This window comes from Hydractinia symbiolongicarpus, chromosome 9 (assembly GCF_029227915.1).
Source record: "Hydractinia symbiolongicarpus strain clone_291-10 chromosome 9, HSymV2.1, whole genome shotgun sequence".
Classification (NCBI taxonomy): domain Eukaryota; kingdom Metazoa; phylum Cnidaria; class Hydrozoa; order Anthoathecata; family Hydractiniidae; genus Hydractinia; species Hydractinia symbiolongicarpus.
In genome coordinates, this window is record NC_079883.1 from 23680099 (window position 1) to 23699422 (window position 19324).

A 19324-nucleotide genomic window follows, 5' to 3' on the forward strand; every position below is an offset into this window, starting at 1 on the left:
CGGACTAAATATTTTCTACTCGCGAAACCGAACTTAGACGGGAAGTATCAATATGATGAGTTGAATGTGGTCATCACAAGCCTTATTTGGCACTTACTGTCGTCTCCATGCACAGACTACGATTGCATGGAATAGATCCAAATGTTTGTAGGCCATGAAAATGAAGGAAAGGTTGTAAAGAGAAATTAGGCTTTTCTGGCTGCCAGTGTGGCTTATAAATCGTGTGCTTTCAAAAAAAAAATCATTTCGTTACTAAGTAGGGTAATATCGCAAAAAGTATATGGCAAAATTTGATTTAGTTGTATGTCGAAAAATACTACAAAAGATATAAATGCATGTAATATTACATATGCTGCATAGTTATATAGATTGGTGCTGTAGTGTTTCAAGGACTTTAGTCCACTTGTGACGTAATTAGGGTATAATATGCCTAACGTGGATATAAATTACAAAAAGAATAAATCACATTTACTAAATAAATACTATAAAAATATCGTCCAGTCTTCTTTTACTTTACTTCTTTGGCAAGTTATGAATAGGAATCTAAAGATAATAATATTATTAAAATATAAAGAAAAGTGCAGGGTAAAAATCCGGATTAACGCTTCATATAAACATCACACAAAAAATGATCGCGCTCTTTTTACTTTGGAAATACTAAATTAGTATTTGCGACTAGTTGTGCGTACTACGAGTGCTGTTCTGCAGTAACAGGAGCTCCTACACCGCTACAAACTTTTCTGGAAGATTTTAATAAATATACCAACCTCAATTCCTTTGTCAGCTGGTTCGAAGCCAAGAATCTGGGAGTAAAAATAGAATTCGCCATCCAGTGACGTCTGTTTGTTTTTAGATTTATCAAAACCATGACCTTCGTCTGTGTAAATAGAAAAACATAGTAAGTTAATGTGCTTTTTTGTATGCTTTTCTATCCAAAAAAGTACGACTACAATCAAGTACTTTTTTCGCCATTCTTCAAACATGGGGAGAACTGTCAAATGGTCAATACACTGTAATGGTAATTATGTTAAGTCGCTATATTTGCAGTTTATAAATAACAGAAATTTATAGATGGTTTTTTACATAGACTTTGTTCTTAGCGAGTACATTGGATACATTGGATAAGCTTATACTTTAAGGTACCTGGAAATAATAAATGAGTAAGAAGGTGAAAACTTGTTGTAAGTTAAGCTGACGATGTAATGGAAGGGCAACCATTGGGTAGCATCTTAGAAACAAAAAGTTACCTTCAAATAGTATATAAGCACACGGAACCCCAGCATTATTTAATACATCAAACATGTCTTTAGATTGATCTGGCGGAACAACCTAGAAAACACAATTATAAAATAATTTTTAAATGTTTCGCACGGTTAGGTTTTCAGATTCAACAGGCATATAGACAATGACAAGTAATTTTTGCAGAATTTTTCCTCAGTTACATGTTACAGCATCCTATCAATGAATCGTATTGTCGCAATGCAGCAGAAATTAATCCTCTTAAGGTACGAAATAAGATTATAAATATACCTTGTCAAGTTTTCCTTGGAAAAAAGCACAAGGTGTTCTAAAATCTTCTGGATAATTGTATGGTGACCGATCTTCGTATATTTGCTTTTGTTTGGGATATTCAGCAATCATCATGTCGCAGTAACGACTTTCAAATTTATGAGTGTCTTCAGCCAAAGCTGACATTTTACTAACACCATAGTAACTCGCCCCTGCTGCAAATGTTTTCGGAATGTTTTTATCAAAGGTGAGATCAGCTAAAGTGGTATAACCGCCTGCTGAACCACCACTGATGCAAAGCTTCTTACCATCCACCCTGCCATCGTTAACCAAATGCATGGCTGCAGCGATAGTATCCTGAATATCGTAGACACCCCAGCTGCAAAGAAACGTACATAATTCAATACCGCAAATACGTTTGAATGTTAAATTCCAAAACGTTATAAAGCTATTTTTATACACCTCTTCAGCCCGTTATAAGCTAATAATTTGCGGGAATCCAAATAAAAAAAATCAAATTTAGAAACGATACAAGAAAAGCTCTGGAACATTCTAAGTAAAGCAGAAAATAGACAATTTCCTACTTTCCACGAAGTGATTTTCTGAACGGTGTTCCATAACTTGTGCTTCCTCTGTAATCAACATCAAACACAGCAAAACCTCTTGATGTGAAGTATTGTTTCAACAGATCCATTCCTAAGCTAGCTGCACCAGTTGGTCCACCATGAATTTTGATTAGTAATGGAGGAAGCGTACCAGCTGGAGCCTTGTAATCAGCATTCTGAATTGCAGCAAAAAAAAGGGTAAAAATTAAACGCTTAATTGGCTTATATTTCATGGATTGCTGTAATCTTTATATTTTATGGAGATTGTCTTTACTAGATTAAGTTATCATGACCAACCTTTGGTGGGTAATAGTAGCCATAGGCAACTACGCCATCTGCTACAGCAAATTTTTCCCTTTTCCAAGGTACTGACAGATAAGCAGCATCCACAGGACACTCTGCAGATTTGTGAAGCACTCTTAATTTTTGATTGTCAAGGTCGTACTGAAGAATACATTGCGGCTTAATTGAATTAACTGCATGCATGTACAAGTACTTTCCCTTAGATGGCTGAAATACACAACTGCTTATGCTGTCACCACCAACATCTATTACTTCCCTTTTGCCAGTGGAGATTGTTAGAATATACGGCTTCTACAACAGAAGTAAAATGTTACGTAAAATAAAGCAACAAACACATCCACCAAATTGACAGACATAATTTTTTTTTACCAGAGTTGCATTGATACAAATACAATATTTGTTATTAAACCCATTTAAATATAATCTCCAATCTGGCTATATTTAAGAAAAAATAATTTTTCATATAAAAAGAGGCTTACATGATCATAAATAACAGCAACAAGATCTTTGTTAGTAGGATGAGGGGAGTAGGATCTATTTCCCAAATCCCAACACGGTGAGCCGATCTCCTCACCTGCTTCATAAATATTTCTTGGATTAGAAGATTGAAGATCGTGAAGATATAAGTTCCACCATCCTGTCTTGTCACAGATATACATCAAGTTGTTGTCGCAATTCCACTGTGGTTCCATGAAATTCACATTTGGTTCACCCGCAACCTAACAAAAAATTTAAATACATTTGGTATAAAAAGTATACAGATGCTTTTTTAAGAAAAAAGGCTAAGTTAAATAAAATGTTAAAGTTAAGTTAAATAAATTGTCTCAGTTAAAAATAATGCTTTAATAATAAAAGAATATGTTTCTAGGTCCAATCCTTTTTTTACGGTTTTCCTACCTGCCTTTTATTTGTAACTTCAACCTTACTTTCACCATAAGAAACATCAGCCACCCAGAGTTGTGTATCATCCCAAGGCTAAAGAATTAGTATGTTTATAATGTGTAAAAAATAATTAAACAAAAAATTTTGATTTATTAGAAATGGAATATTATACCATGTTGGGATGTGACCACTCCATCCAAGCTATTCTCTTTCCATCTGGTGACACACGTGGAAAGGAGTAAAAATTATTTCCAGATGCCTAAAAAAACAACAGAAATGAGGTAAAGAAAGAAAGAAGAAACAGATAGATCGATGGATAGATATAGATTGATAGTTGATATGTACAAAAGATTTAAAATATACTAATAAAATAAACTAATAATATATAATAATAAAATACCATTTCTCTAGTAAAATCAATCAGGAAACTTATCTAACCTCATCTATGTGGTTTACTTAAGCATGTAACCTTACCACAACAGTTTCTTCGCCATTTGAAACATTCACACAAATAATAAGATTTGTACATTCAGCCTTCTCATCACTGTGATCTTCCCTGACACAAAAAAAAAATTTAGGACTGGTCGAAAAATCAGGATCAGCATATCGAAATACAGTATCTTTATGAGTAACAGCCACTGGCGAAGCTTCTGGTGAGGCTTGTGAGTAAATCTTATAGTCCTAAAAAGACAGTAACAAGAAGATTTTGTGTCTTCAGTTAATTTATTACAAATATACCACTGCAAATAAACATGAGCTGTACCTCTTTAACAGAGTAATTCATAAAATACAATGTTCCATTGTTGACACAGTAAGCCGCACCTCCATACTCATGGACTGAATTGGCAACATTGAAAGCACCATTCGTCCATCGTGTTGGAGCTGATTTAGTTTCATTAACATGTTTGCTAAACACAATTGTTTTTCCACTCTCCTTAGGATGCAACTCAGACCAGTAAACAATGTCTAATATAACATTAAAGTAATACAACTTACATATGAAAATAATACCATATTGGCATCTTTAGGATTAAACAGAGAAAGATATAGAAGACATGATGGAAGATTTTACAAGTGTTTTAGTAATATATAAATTGAAGCAGTGCTGCACAGTAAATTTTAGAGACACTTTTTGAGATGAGAAAAAAAATTATCCATTAAATTATCCTTGTACTGACAATATTTTAAATGCGGTAAATAAATTTTTAACACCCAAGAAAAAAGGAAATCTTTAATTACAGTAGCGACTGTCGTTATTATTAATGATTGAAAATAACAACTAAACTATAATAAGAAGGGTAAAATGTAAAATTTAATTCGCACATTTATACTGATTGAAATAGTTACAAGTTCAGATAAATTAAAATGCAAAACAAATAATTAGCCATCATCAAATATTTGTGGGAACAGCAACAAGAATAGAAATAGCTGTATATATTTCTATTTGTTGTGTTAAGTAAAAAAGTTCGAAAATAACTCTTGCACTTTCTAAAAAAAATTATTTATAATAAGTTAATGATAAAATGACACTGTTGACATATTTGAAATATATAATATTATTATCCTGCTAAAAATCCCACAAAAATTCTCGCATGGCTATTTTGCCACCTGTTTACATGAAGAAGGCAATTTCAATTAACTTAAATCAAAATTGTTTTAAATAATTTAAATTTTTTCATATGGCCCACCACTGCCATGTCATGAGCAATAGAAATAAATAATGACAGATCCCAGCCAGAAGCTTTCTTTGAAACTATGTGAAAAATGAAAATAATAAAAATTGTACCATTACAGATTGTTAGTTGTATATATTACCAAAAAGTTACCTAAACTATAGAATAATATTTTTTTAAAGGAAAAAAGATCAAAAGGGGTTACCATATCCTTAAAATGATTTTAAACATATTCTCAAGAAAATAAATTTTTCGGTGGTATGTTAAACTACATTGTTGGGTACCTGGACTTTGAGCATCAACATAGAGCCTTTTGATTGATATAGATGAATCACATGCTAGTTTGCTTGATAGAGGACTAGCCCAACTTCCATATGCACCTTCAATCATGACTAAAAACAAACAAAAAAAGTAATTTACTTTCAGTTTGTTTATTTGCGACAGTGGGCTAGAATACAATTAATTTATAAAACCTGTTTTTAATAACATGCAACTATTTTTATAAATTAAACCGTGCTGTTGAATCTATCCAGTTGAATCTTATGCCTGTTTGAAGCCTGGCACCAAAAACTGTTTTTTTCTAGAGTCTCTAATTTATGATTCTCTTGTTAGTAGGCATGATTGACATTAAAATGCACACTTTTTTATAAAATCAGTTTGCAAAAATGAACACAAAATAAGGACAGTTAGACATTATTTTTAAGGCCTTTTTTAGGAAAAATTTTAAAAAACATTTTTTATCATAATCTTATAAAGAAAACTTAACTCATAATACAAGTGAAAATTTCATACTAAAAATATGCTAATACAGTGTCAAATGTTCAAATGTTTTTTTCTGACTTAACTTCTGATTTAACAGAAGCGGGTGATGGATATATATCAAACTTTTTTTCCCAAAAGTACTAAACCTCTGAGGGCAAGAATTACAGCATTCATTATGGTTCTGACCCCTGCGGCTAAAATATGCACATGTATTTTTTTTAATTTTTGTTTATAATGAAGTTATTCAGTGAATTCGTTATACGTTTACCTCAGGACAAATTTGATGCTATTTTGTCTTTGTTAAGAGTGTGGAAAGGAAAGAAAAAATGCACAAAAAAGGAGCTACTATCACTCATAGGATTGTTGTCTTTTGCATGCAAAGTTGTCAAATGTGGTCGCATTTTTCTGCGCCGGTTAATTGACCTTTCTACTACTGTAAGTAGCCTTTACCATCACATTTCCGTTACATCGGAATCCCGCAAGGACATTGAGTGGTGGCTGAATTTTTTACCCAGTTGGAACGGGATGGCGGTCATCCAAACATCATTCCTCACATCAGAAGGTTTAAACATGTTTACAGATGCTTCCATGAGTGGTTTAGGCGGTTTTTACAATGGGAAATGGTTTTCCATCCCTTTTTCCAACACCAACAATTACAGCATTACCTTTCTTGAGTTGCTTGCGGTTGTTATAGCGGTACATTCGTGGGGTGAGAAGTGGTCTGATACCCAGGTTATCATTTTTACAGACAACGAGGCCATTGTCCGCATATGGAGTACTGGTTCGTGCAAATGTGAGCACATCATGAAACTTGTTCGCTTGTTGTTTTATTTTACAGCAAATCACAACATAAATTTGCTGATGCGCCACATTTGTGGCACTTCTAATATTTATGCAGACCTACTTTCGCGTTTACAGGTCGCAAAGTTCAAAGAGCAGTGCCCATACGCCGAAGAGCTTCCTACTCCTATCCCCTCGTCAATCTCCGAATGCTTAGTGTGACAATGAATTACCTCTTCGATGCTGCTTTATCACCAAACACCAGACTTACCTACCGTTCTGGACTTTCATCCTACAGAATGTTTTGCCACCACGCCTCTATCCGGATGTTTCCGCTCATTGAATCCCACCTTCAGCTCTATGTCACTTTTATGTCAACGCGGGTCAAATATGCTACTATTAAGGTGTACTTGTGTGGGATACAGTACCAAAGTCTAATCTGTGGATTTTCCGAAAAGATATCTGACATGGGAAAATTGTACTACGTAATGAGGGGTATTCGGCGAACTGAGAATGTTGTAAGCCGCCAGAGACTGCCAATCACGCCCTCCCACCTACACGAGATGCTAAGATTTATCAACAATTCATGTTTTTCATTTTGTGACAAAGCTATGTGGCGATGCCTTATTTTGTTTGCCTTTTTTGGTCTGTTAAGAGTTTCGGAATATGTTTGCCCCTCCAAAACCTATTTTGATCCCAATATTCACTTGTCCCCATCCGAGTTTAGCTTCTCACCTTGCAACAATACTCTTTATATGACTATCAAAAGTTCTAAAACCGATCCCTTTAGGAAAACATTTCAAATTAGGTTTGGGAGGATTAAGGGTGATTTGTGTCCTGTCAAAGCTTTCTCTCAATTTCTTGTGTACAGAGGTACTCATCAAGGTCCTTGGTTTGTTCTCTCCAACGGCGAATTTGTTACTAGGAAGTTAGTTTCTGCCTTTGTAAAAATTAGTGTAAATGGGCCCGATCTCAATACGCATAGCTTCAGGATTGGTGGGGCCTCTGCCGCAGCATCTTGCAGTATTCCAGACTCTGCCATTAAGATCTTAGGCAGGTGGTCCAGCGACTGTTATCGTCGATATATCCATCTTCCCAATAAAGTGTTAACACAGTGGTGTTCTAAAATGGCCAACCTCAATGACGTGCCTAAGTTGTGGGACATTCGATCCATTTAAATTTACAGAGTGATCTTTGTTATTTATTGTATTATAATTACTAGACTAGGTCCTGTGGTTACATACACAATTCGTGTTGTAATATGGATTTTATATATGTCAAGTATTATGACTTTGTGTTTATTTTGGCCATAGACTGTTATTTGCTTTTTATAGCTATTGTACAGTTTTACGTGTATCTAGGCTCCTTTGTATGTATGTATGTTGTTGACGCATATAAGCCGGTACTCTTAATGACTGACTTTTTCCTCCAATACCCACACTAATTTGGGGAAATTTGGGGATGTCGGGCTTCCTACGTCAGCCATATAACATTTGGACAGATGCGTGTGTGAGGCTTGTGTATCTTATTATTACTTGATATTATTATCACTTATTATCATTACGGTGAGGCACACCCTTTTATGAATCCTGATATTATTATTATGTGGTAACACACGCTGGGCCAATACTGGACCAGCTTGTGCATTCCACCTTTAGCTCATGATTATTGATAACACATGTTTATTGGGTGCAGAAGACACCATATGTGATTATCGGTTTATAGTGAAGTGCAGTGTACCTTCATGATTGAAGTGGAAGAGAAACAATATCCTTCATGCATGAGAATAAATTATTAAATAAGTATATAATTAATAAACTAAATAATTAATCATTAATTACAAGTGACAAGTAAATGTATTATTAGTTGTGAAATGTACCTCGTGAATAGAGGATATGAGTATGTTATTCATGCATGAAGAGATCTGGGTCATGCCTTGGAAACCGTTCACAATATTATGATCCATGAGGACATAAGCTTGTGAGGGGCAACCAAAACGTGCATACTCTTAGGAAATTACCCTCTTTGCCTTGGGCAAGCATTTTGGTGTGATTACCTTGTTATGATTACTAGCAGCATGCGTTATCTGTCCTGCCTTACTTATTTATTTTCTTACCCGGCATCCCAATCCATTCCCCAAATTTACAAATTGCGTTCCATGCGGATGATGTTGTATACCAAAATGTGCCATAATACAATATTCTCGATTAATAAGTGTGTTTTTACTGAGTAACCAAGACAATTAATTAATTTTTGTTTATAATGAAGTTATTGCCCCTATATATATTTCCTGACATACAAATCCAGCAACTTCAATGTAAATTTTTCCGTAAAAAAAAAATAATCCAGGATATAAATTTTTCAGCAATTTCACCAGCAAATCAATAATAGCTTTGCTTGTGATAATATTTTTTTCTTCTGCAATTTGATCTCATATGATAAACAAATTAGACATACCTGCACACCAAAATTTCGTACTTGAATTCACGTCCTTTCACCAGGCAAAGCAAAACAGAAATGGGCGTACAGAGCCCTAAATGGATATTTCTAATCTAATTTTGAAAGAAAGGAGAACGTTGATTGAGTAAATAATGCATGAAGTTCCGCATTAAAATTTTTCTCCACCAGATTGTTTATTATATCTATGATCTTTAGTTACACGGGATCCAGACATTTTGTTAGCCAGGACGGTGTACCTTTAATTTAAATTTACAAAGTAAATATTATTTTTATCCCATGAGGCCTAATAAAATAAATTAACTTTCTCCATCGTTGCGACTTTTAGAAATCCATAGTCATCCCGGCCTGTCTTTTGTGGATATGCATTGCCAAAGGGTTTGAAATATAGCGTGCAGATATGATGGTTTTTCACCGAAGTCCAGACAAAACAAACTCCAACCATCTCGGGGTTTTCCCACGCTTGTTTTTTTTGTGCAATTGTTACATCGAAACAGCATTGGAAGAAATAATAAAATGGCTTTTTTGGATAGAATTAAGGGTTGTTTAGTTGGAGCTAATGTTGGTGATTGTTTGGGCTCCTTCTTCGAAGGAGATTTCTGGGATTGCACTATCGACATACTACAAATAATTCACAAAATTGGAATTAAAAAAATTGCTAAAAAAGAAAACGAAAGTATACAATTTACAGGTGATTTATTATTTATCTACCCATTTTAAATAAGGTAGCAGCCAGCTAGCTAGCTAGCTTAGCTAGCTACCTAACTTAATAGGTGTATTCTTGGATCCGGTTTAAATATAAATTTAGCATCAAAATTTAAGGAAACTTGCAAATTTTCAAGTTTATTCACTAAGTACAACTGCCTCTGCCAAAATTCGATGTTTTGTGAAAAAATGACGTAAATTAACTGCAGTGGAAATATTTCACCGCAGTTAAGTATCACGATCAAACTCTTATAAAATTTTAAAAAATTTAAAGTATATATAATAAATCCTGTTGTATATAATCATATAGCTATATTGTATTCAAAATTTTCTATCCATATAATTTAACCAAAAAAAATTTTTTGTTTATCTACTCCTTAAAAAATTGATAACCCAGATACAAGAATAGCTACGAAGCCTGTTATATCCTGTCAATAATTGATAAGAAAACTAAATTGAATAAAGGAACTTGCATTAAAATTGTCACGAGCAAATGACACATCAGCTTAGTGAAACAAGACTTTAGACCAAGGAAGCGTTTTTAGTCCTAGTTAGACATAAACTCGAATAATATTTTGCAACATTGGATAAGTTTTTGTTAAACACATCCTCTTTTCCAAAAGTGTAAAATTTGGTATTATATATATAATGCATAAATATTTTACTGCAATGAGGATTCAATATGGGCAATTAAATGTTACCATAGCCCTGGATTAACCTCAGCCATATGGGGAAAATGGGGAAGATGGCAAATAGTGTGGGATGTTGCATGTTGCAGGGAGTTGTCTGGTACAGACCCTAATTAGGTATATTATGCGTAGCCCAAATCGAGCATTAAATACTTCAGGACTGTCCAACTATGTCATGCCCTCCCTGGATATATGTACTTTGTGGGAATTTTAAACTGGAGTAATACACATGCAGCAAAACTATTCTCTCGGAAATATACGGCAGAGAGTTATTCTGTCAGTAGTATAGGACCGTTTATTTTGTATATACAGGAGTATATATCATATTTTTTGCCCACAGTTTCTACTGGCAAAATAAATTGAGATTACTACTACTGACAGAATAAACCAAATCTATTTTAACAGTAAAAGAAAAGAAAACAACTTAAATATATATGCTTGTTTCAAGCTCCACGACGGAAAATTGTTAATTAAATATATATTTTTTATACCTTATAATGTTAGACGTTTTTAGCAATATCTGGTCACATTAGAGTGGTCCATGAAAGCTAGGACTCAATAATTTTAGAAATTTTGCCTGTTTCCGAGATGTACCTGAATCCTACTACAGTTAGTTTCAAGCTACATAAATCAAAGTATGTTGTTAGATTTGTGCAAATTTTTTTTGAATAGAGTGGCTTTCAAAAAAATCATTAATCATTGCACTCAGGGAGACTTCACTTTTGCCATTCAATTGGTTCACTTGGAATTAATGTATTGTGACAAAAGTCATATAAAAAGACTATGTAGTCTATCCTATAAACTCCTGCCAGGAATTGAACCTGGATATCTTACAAAAATTTTCATAAGGATCTTACCATTAGACCACAAGAGTTTTACACTAAAAACCACAGGAAATGAATACAAGTGTTTTTTAAACTATGAATTTTATAAAAAGTAATAACAACAAGAGATGGTCAACAACATCCACACTTATATGTCAAGTCACCCACTATAGTTATAATCTGCACTGTAAAGTAACAAAATGAATCTGGAATGCATACATACACGATTTCAAACCGACTGTGGTTTCCTGTTTGAGTTAATATGAATGTTATCAGACAAAATTTAACCAACCAATTTGTGGACGATGTTATAAAAAGCTTTGATTTTATTGACTTTTAAAACCCTGGTAACAAAAGATGGAATTAATTTATTTTTGGTAACACCTCGTCGAATGGTTTTAACATCAGATTAATTTGGAAAGAAAATAACTTACTTCTTGATCATCTTTTTTTGCCTTGTATTTTCTTGATGTTTCTTCCTTATGAGAACTCATAGTGTGACTTTGAACTTGTACTCTCTAAATATCTCTTCCAACTTTGCCATGTTTAGATTTTTTTTCCCTTTGCTACACTGCACTTCCTATGTATTCTTCTCTTTTCTAAGAACATAACAACTGCCAGGTTCTTTGCAAATTTCTCATAGATTGTGATTGGTGTAAGTCTTTTTATTTCAGCCAAGGACAGCTCCTTTTTTCTTTTTTATGTATATATATATTGGTATGACGTCCTCATATTTCCAATCCATATAACATGAATTGGCAAATTATTTTTCAGGGAAAAAAATGCATAAGGGGTCTCTACAAGTAAATATTATTTGCTTTTACTTTAGCGGTCTGTTGTGTCATCAAAGTGTTTTGTTGTAAAAGGCTTGGAAGACAGGCACTGTAGTATTGTTGGGTTACTACTGCATCAACATGTGTTGCACATTTGAGGGCAGCCTGTTCGACCTATATCATAAAATATTTACCACACATGACTAATTTGTACCACTAGTAAAATGAAAGAATATAATTTTGTTAATTTACCCTAAAGTAGGTTCGTTATATATTTTGTATTTCAGATATACAGTACTGTAAAAAGCTTTGTTAACATCGTGGTTTGTGTTTTTTTCATGTTACACATGAACCACGATAGCCCACGATAAGTATTTTTTTAAAAAATGTGGACCTCACGATCCTGTTTCGTGGACTACATGAACGAAAATTAAATATTACATCGTTGCTTCCACGGTAGATAACTTCTATTGTAAAACAACAAAGACGATTAGTTTATCAATTAAATTAAAAACCAAGGGCAAAAAAATAAATTAACATTTTAATTCTTTGTTATAAGGCTAGCTATATAAAAGATTTTAATCCTTCGTGAATCAAGCGCCGTCAAAAAAAGAGAATGATACATCGGCAAAATAGATAAGACATACAAGAAAGAAAAACTCAATGACCATTTGGTCATCGAGTTTTTCAAGTTTTCGCTTTTAAAATCTACTTTAATTTAATGACTGTTAAATATTTTGCATATATTTTCGGTAACGTTTTCTTGAACAGAGTTCTTTTGGCAAAAAAATATCGGCAAAACAATGAGTGTGTTTGAGACGGGCGTTATTTAAGTTTTACTGAAATTAAAAAATGGTCAGACAAATTTAACTTTTCTTTACAAAATAATATTTCGTACGAAAAATTTAATTGCATCCATGACTAAAAAGTATACACAAAGCAAAAGCTTAAAATATGCTTCGTTAAACTCAATAAAACAAATTATCTTTAATGAAAGATGCTTTTGAAAAGAAAAAAATTATATCTTTATAAATCGTGGAGCTCGCGAAAAAGATCGTGGGACACACGATGCTTCTTGGAGATATTTATATTAGCGTGGGGCCTTGATAGAATGTTTGAATATTTGTTATACACGAAGACCACAATTTTATCGTGGTTCATGTGCACCACGCTCGTTACACGAACACGGTGTTAACAAACCTTTTCACAGTACTGTATATACTACTTTTTCACCAGTACATTGTAAACATTCCAATAATTGCTGTAAGTTCCCTGTTTTAAAAGATTTTGTGATGTTTGTTAAGGGCAGATATGGGTGATGTGATGTTAGCTATAGTTGGATAGCTATATGTATATAGCTATGGGTAGGTCAGAGGCCAAGTTAATATGAAATCCTGAATTTATTTGCTACAGACTAGTTACTGGCTATAATTAAACAATATCCAATGTGGGAAGACAAAGTATTATGCACCTGTATTGAAGTTAGAACTGTTTATACATATATATTTTAGGTTACTCTGCCAGCTAGCAGCTTACTGAGAACTGCAATTAACATGAGCTGTACTGTGTTTAGCTCCATTTAATGCTGTTCTATTTTTACTGTTTTTTTTCAGTTTTCACAGTGTTCAATCTGTTTTTTGTTTCTTTGACATATCTGTTGTTATTGCTTTTTTATCTCTAAATGTTAGCAAAAATTAAGATTTCACAATTACTATCTGCAAAAATGTCAAATTGCTTAGTTCGTAATTCTCTAACAACTCTTTTAAAATTTGGTTTAACATTTTTCCTTGTAGTTTTCTCTTTTATGTCAGATATTTAAAGAGCTCTGAAAACAAGTTTAATTTACTATAACCAATTTTTTTAAAGGTTTTTTTTAAAGGTTTTTTTTAATTTTTTTAACAATTTATTTTACCTTTTTCTTCTTTTTCGCTCACTTTCACAGTTTGAAACCATATCTAATAACTGTGTCCTAATCTCTTTCATCCTTCTCTTTGCTGCTTTTGAAATTGTGCATATATTCTCACATCAATATAATATTTCAACACCTTTATTTCTAAATTAGTCTTGACATCTGAATTGTATATCTGAATCTGAATCTAGTTCTATTCATTATGAACAATTTTAGTTATGTATAAAAATAAAGGTCACAAATTACCATTTAAATAGTGATTTCTGTTTGTCTTGGCAGCTGACAACTTGTTAGGTCTCATTTTTGATTTATTTTGTTGATGATTCCAATTACTGTTTTACTTAAATGAAAATAATATGGTTCCTTTTGTGAACTTTCAACAATTTTCATGTTCTTTACTTTTTGATAAAAACCTTAGTTAAATCTTAACTTTAAACAACTGTGAATTAAACAACGCATTCTGTATTAAACTGCTGTGAATTAAATATTCATTCTGTATTTTAGTGATCATTTGTTGCATAATGAAATACAACTTAACAACTTTGTTACAAATGTAAAACGTATTGTATTAAAATAGCCACCAAAAACAGTCATTTATTTTGCAGTTACAAACCTCTTTCCTATGTTTTTCATTGCGGAACTTTAACAGTGGTTCTTAATTGAGCAGGTACAGGTAAAATCGTCTATTTTAGAATTTGGGATAGGAACGTCAAGAAATAACAGCTGTTTTTTAAAAAATGTTTGACAAAGCTGGTGTAATAATTTAAGGTTTTGATACAACAGCATGGCTTGCTTGTAAAGAAAACCAAAAAAAAAAATCGTGGGTAATTAAAATAGTGCTGGTGTAATAGCCCGGGCCATTTTTTGAGACGAGTGCGATCGCACGCGCACTCGCCTGCACACTGGTAAAAAGTGCTTTTTATCGCACTCGTAAATTTTTTCTTTTTCTAAATATTATAGAATGATGAAAAGGGCTATTAAACCTAAAGTAAAAATTCTGTTTTTTCATGCATGATAAAGTGTCTTGCAAATAGTCATTTTCTGTTATAGTCGTTAGCCCATGGTAATAAAATAAACAACATAATATTTTTCACAGGTTGTCTGTAACAGCGATGTACGGAACAATCTTTTCTAATGTTTATAGAATTTTGTTATCTATTTATAGCAATCACAGTGTGCATGATAAAATAAATGGCGGCAATTAAAAAGGAGATAGTTGCGTGTGTCAATTAATTGCATTTTATATTTATTTTTGATATTCTCTGTGGCCACCTGTTGCTTGAAGGTAGCGAACATAAAAAATGAAAATTATCATCTATACTATTTATCTATTTATTTTAACATTTATCAATATTTTCAACAGGAATTAAAAATTAAGTCCTGGGCACTAGGTTGTGAAATACATGTCAATTAAACCTAAAAATGATACCTGCTATATTGCTCTATTACCAGGAGCAAATCATTTCAATGTGCTCAATGTGATTGCAAAGATATAAATAGATTAGAATTACATTCAACACAAAAGAAAAATGATCTCCAGCATTGTGTTTCAGATAGAGCTCATAACATTAGCAAGCAATAGAAAGTTAAAGCAATTTCACAACATTTTTTTGAATAGCACAAAAAAAGATGTTGTGCAATAATTGAAATGTATTTTTATATTTTCACCACCAGGTGGCCGAAGAAAACACCTTGGTGGCCCACAAATATAATTGCTCGTACACAAGAAGAGTATGACGTGAATATTCATCTTTATGCCCTTCAAAAATAAATATTAAAAAAAAAATTGTTTTATTCATACACAATGAGAGTGCACAACTCAAAATTTTCCTTTTATATTTCTTTTAATCATATATTTCTTGCAAGACTTAAACCTCATTTCTATACAGCTTAAATAACATATAACGTTGTGGTATACAAAAAAAAAGTTAAGTGTGAATTACACTTGCAGATATTCACATCGCACTTGTAAATTTTGCTTACGAGTACGATTTTTCACACACCATAGCACTCGTAATTTTTTTAACGGGTGCTTTTTGTAGCTCTGGCATAGTTTTATTTAAGAAATGGCCTGATAGCCGGTTTATTTTCAAAACATAATAACCTTGGAATCAGCAATAATTTGATGCGATAAAGTCACACATTAAAAAGCTCGCAGGACTTGTGCGATTACGCATGTGAAAAAGAATCCAATTATATAACAAAAAAAGAAAAATATTTTTCTAAAGTATAGTTTGGTTGCCTTCTACAGAAATGCATGAACATTAGAAGCTCTTAGCCAAATATTAATTAACATATTTTTGCACTTCGAATGCATCAATAAAACATTTGTGGTTATTAAAATCATTGACAATGCTAAAATTATTGTTTTTTTCTGTTTTGAACTTTAATTTTTATTTACTTATTATTTTTCATAGTTTTTACTTATAATACTTTTCTTCAGTAAAAAAAAATTTGTTTAGAGGATACCTAAAACATAAAAACTCAAATTACTTAGAATTTATTTTTATTATTGAAAGAGTATGTCATGTAAAGTGAGTACACTATAATGTGTTAAATGTGCTTAATGTGTGAAAGCATAATTAGCTGTCAAAGGTAGTGAGTTGAAACTTTAACGCGTACTCTGCACATTCTGTCCAGCTGGAATGTGTAGGGACTGTTCTATGTATTTGTAACTGTTAAAATGTTTTTTTCCTATTCATTGATTTATTTATTTTCTTTCTCCCAGCTATGTCACAGTGTCTTTATTTTGAGCACTGATCGGTTTAATTGTTTTTCGCTAGTTAATCATACTTTTGGTTGTCAATAGGTTTGTTGTTTTTTTAAATTCTGTACATAATCATTTTTAATTGTTTATGTGCTAAAATATCAGTAATTTTAACTATGTACATATATGCATATACTTCTCTTTTCGCTGTTACGCACAGGATTAAAAGCCTTTTTTTTTGTTATTCTATACGTATTTCTATAGCAATGCTTTAAAAATGTCATGTTTAATATATAAATATATATATATTATATATATATATATATTAAACATGACATTTTTACTTTAATAGTGTGACGTTTGTGCTGCGTGAAGGGGGGCAGATTATAAAGTTTATTTTGCTATTCCAGGCTATCAAGGTCTTATATTAAGCCAAAAACAGTGCCTCCAATAAATGAGACACTGCGTCATTCTACTGGGACTAACTAAAATCATTAATTTTGACCCAACAGGTCATGTCCTCCATGAAATGTGTCAACAAGATTCAACAAATGCTTCTGTGACTTCTGTTATTTGATTCAATGCTTGGCTAAATTATAACATTTTCTCTTTCTAGATGACACTGCAATGAGTAAATCAGTATGCTCTTCTTTGCTAACCTGCAAAGAATTTAATGCAGTTGATATGGCTACTAGATTTACAAAAGAATATGAACGGGAGGGATGGCGAGGTTATGGTGGTGGTGTAACTGATGTCTTTAAATTTTGGCGGGACAAGGGAATTAAGAAACAGAATGTTTTCAAACAGGCGACTCATCAGTTTGAAGGATCTGGTTCTTACGGAAATGGTGCTGCAATGAGAGTTGCACCTGTTGCTGTCTTTGCAAAGTCAAAAACACATTGTATACAAGTGAGTTTCCCTCTCAAGCTGTCTAAAAATGTGTAGTGTATCATAAACATTTGTAGGATATTTCTACCTTAACATGAAGTTTGATTATTACATATTAATCTCAAAGCATTTCGTGCAAAGATGTCTGTCATACTAGTCTAAATTCATTTTAATTTGTATTTTAGATTGCAAAGCAGTCAGCACAACTAACACATAGCCATAGATGTGGGTATACTGGAGCTATTTTGCAAGCACTGGCTGTCTATCAAGCCTTGCACAGTACATCTGCGATTGATCCTTTCGCATTTTTAAAAAATTTAAAGGAAGATATATCAGCACTGGAAGAGACGACAGGAGTACACGAAGAGGAAGTTACAGCTTTAAAAACATCAGACGATTCAGACACTGGGTATATATGACCATTACCTTCTTTAGTTGTATAAAAATATGATTTTTTCCTTCCTTTAGTTGTATAAAAATGTATTTAGATTGCCCTAAAGCTATTAGAAGTTGTTTATTATTTTTTATTTTAGGAAAAAATAGGTGATGACATTTATGTTACCAAAAAAATTTTTTTATTATTTTTTAGAGATTTTGATGCTAAACTTGAAAAACTACATGAATGGACCTGTGGCCCATCATTCACTTTTACAAAACAGCTTGGTACCATTGAAGATTTGCTTAGAATACATAGCACAGAAATAGATACTGCTACTGTGGTAACAAAACTCGGAAATGGCATATCAGCTCAAGAGGCTGTTCCAGCTGCATTATATTCGTTCCTACGAAATATCAACAATACTTTTGAGGAAACTTTATATTACACAATATCGCTTGGAGGAGACACAGACACAATAGGAAGCATGTGCGCTGCTATTGCTGGTGCGTATCAAGGTTTTACTAATATTCCACCAGAGTGGGTCAAAGCATGCGAAGGATGTCAGGAAATGATTGTTTTTGCTGACAGGTTTAATGAGGAAACCTAAATAAAGAATATAATTTTCAGAGTAATTTAAGGTTGCTACATTAATCGGGTAGTGGGATTTTACCAATGTCTTGGTGATTCCAAAATATGATAGTATTTTTGAGGAGTAGTAGAGATTTTTTAATAAACTGACTCTCTTATCTTTATGTTTTGCATATTTTCCAGATGATATCTTAAATTATTGTAAAATTATTTTATTGAATATTCATATATATATTTAAAAGACATGTATTGTAAACCAAAATTTAAAATTATTGAAAAGTTGGTATTGTAAGATTTATGTTTCTATAATATAAAAAATATGTAACTATATTTTGATCACAAAAGGTGTATTTTTTACTAGTGATTACCTCCATTATCAAATCAATCCAGTTTTTGTATATTTTTGTATATTTTGTTGGTTCATGATGTGACATGAATGTAGAGCAATAAGGTTTGAAAAGTAATGACAGAAGATTCCCCAAAATGTTGTAATTCATCAATATGCAATACAAATATTACATCCTAAATTCAAAAAAACCTTTAACCTGTTTTTTTTATTAGTTGTGTATATTTTGTCTTAATATTGTCACATATTTTTTTGTAATTATTTAATCTTTAACAAATATAATATAAAAACAAACATCAAATGCATTTTTTGATACATGTTCACTAGTTTTAGACACAAAACTATATTTTTTATTCTTAATTGTTTGCTTATTCACTGTTGTTTGTTTAAATATGTGTCAGCTACGTTACCGTCAGAATACATGACACATTAGTAGTAGTTTCCTGAATAGAATGCCCTCAATGCCACTGTGGTGATAGTGACTGTGATGTCTCCCTTAAAAATCTCGAAAACCAATGTCCTCTGTTTGCAAAGATAAAAATTAT

At 32.5% G+C, this 19324-nt stretch overlaps 4 protein-coding genes across 4 annotated transcripts; 3 read left to right on the plus strand and 1 right to left on the minus strand.

Annotated features, from left to right (window-relative positions):
• Positions 1–279: 279 nt before the first annotated feature.
• Positions 280–9343, minus strand: LOC130656158 (dipeptidyl peptidase family member 6-like). The gene is made up of 13 exons (XM_057458986.1): positions 8972–9343; positions 5257–5364; positions 4063–4265; positions 3774–3980; positions 3472–3558; positions 3315–3392; positions 2897–3136; positions 2412–2708; positions 2094–2290; positions 1531–1888; positions 1248–1329; positions 768–877; positions 280–543 (listed from the first exon to the last, which is right to left on the minus strand). Exons 2-13 carry the CDS (start codon positions 5360–5362, stop codon positions 514–516), a joined length of 1995 nt encoding a protein of 664 aa, XP_057314969.1. The 5' UTR covers positions 5363–5364; positions 8972–9343; the 3' UTR covers positions 280–513.
• On the plus strand, positions 5969–6736 carry LOC130657855 (uncharacterized). The gene has a single exon (XM_057460848.1). The coding sequence runs from the start codon at positions 5969–5971 to the stop codon at positions 6734–6736; it is 768 nt and encodes a 255-aa protein (XP_057316831.1).
• On the plus strand, positions 6739–8262 carry LOC130657856 (integrase/recombinase xerD homolog). The gene is made up of 4 exons (XM_057460850.1): positions 6739–7571; positions 7737–7795; positions 7849–7916; positions 8173–8262. Exons 1-4 carry the CDS (start codon positions 6739–6741, stop codon positions 8260–8262), a joined length of 1050 nt encoding a protein of 349 aa, XP_057316833.1.
• Positions 9344–9350: 7 nt separating the features above from the next.
• On the plus strand, positions 9351–19036 carry LOC130656160 (ADP-ribosylhydrolase ARH3-like). Its single transcript, XM_057458987.1, has 4 exons — positions 9351–9662; positions 17195–17487; positions 17652–17875; positions 18056–19036. The coding sequence occupies exons 1-4, from the start codon at positions 9488–9490 to the stop codon at positions 18450–18452; spliced, it is 1089 nt and encodes a 362-aa protein (XP_057314970.1). The 5' UTR covers positions 9351–9487; the 3' UTR covers positions 18453–19036.
• The last annotated feature ends 288 nt before the right edge of the window (positions 19037–19324 follow it).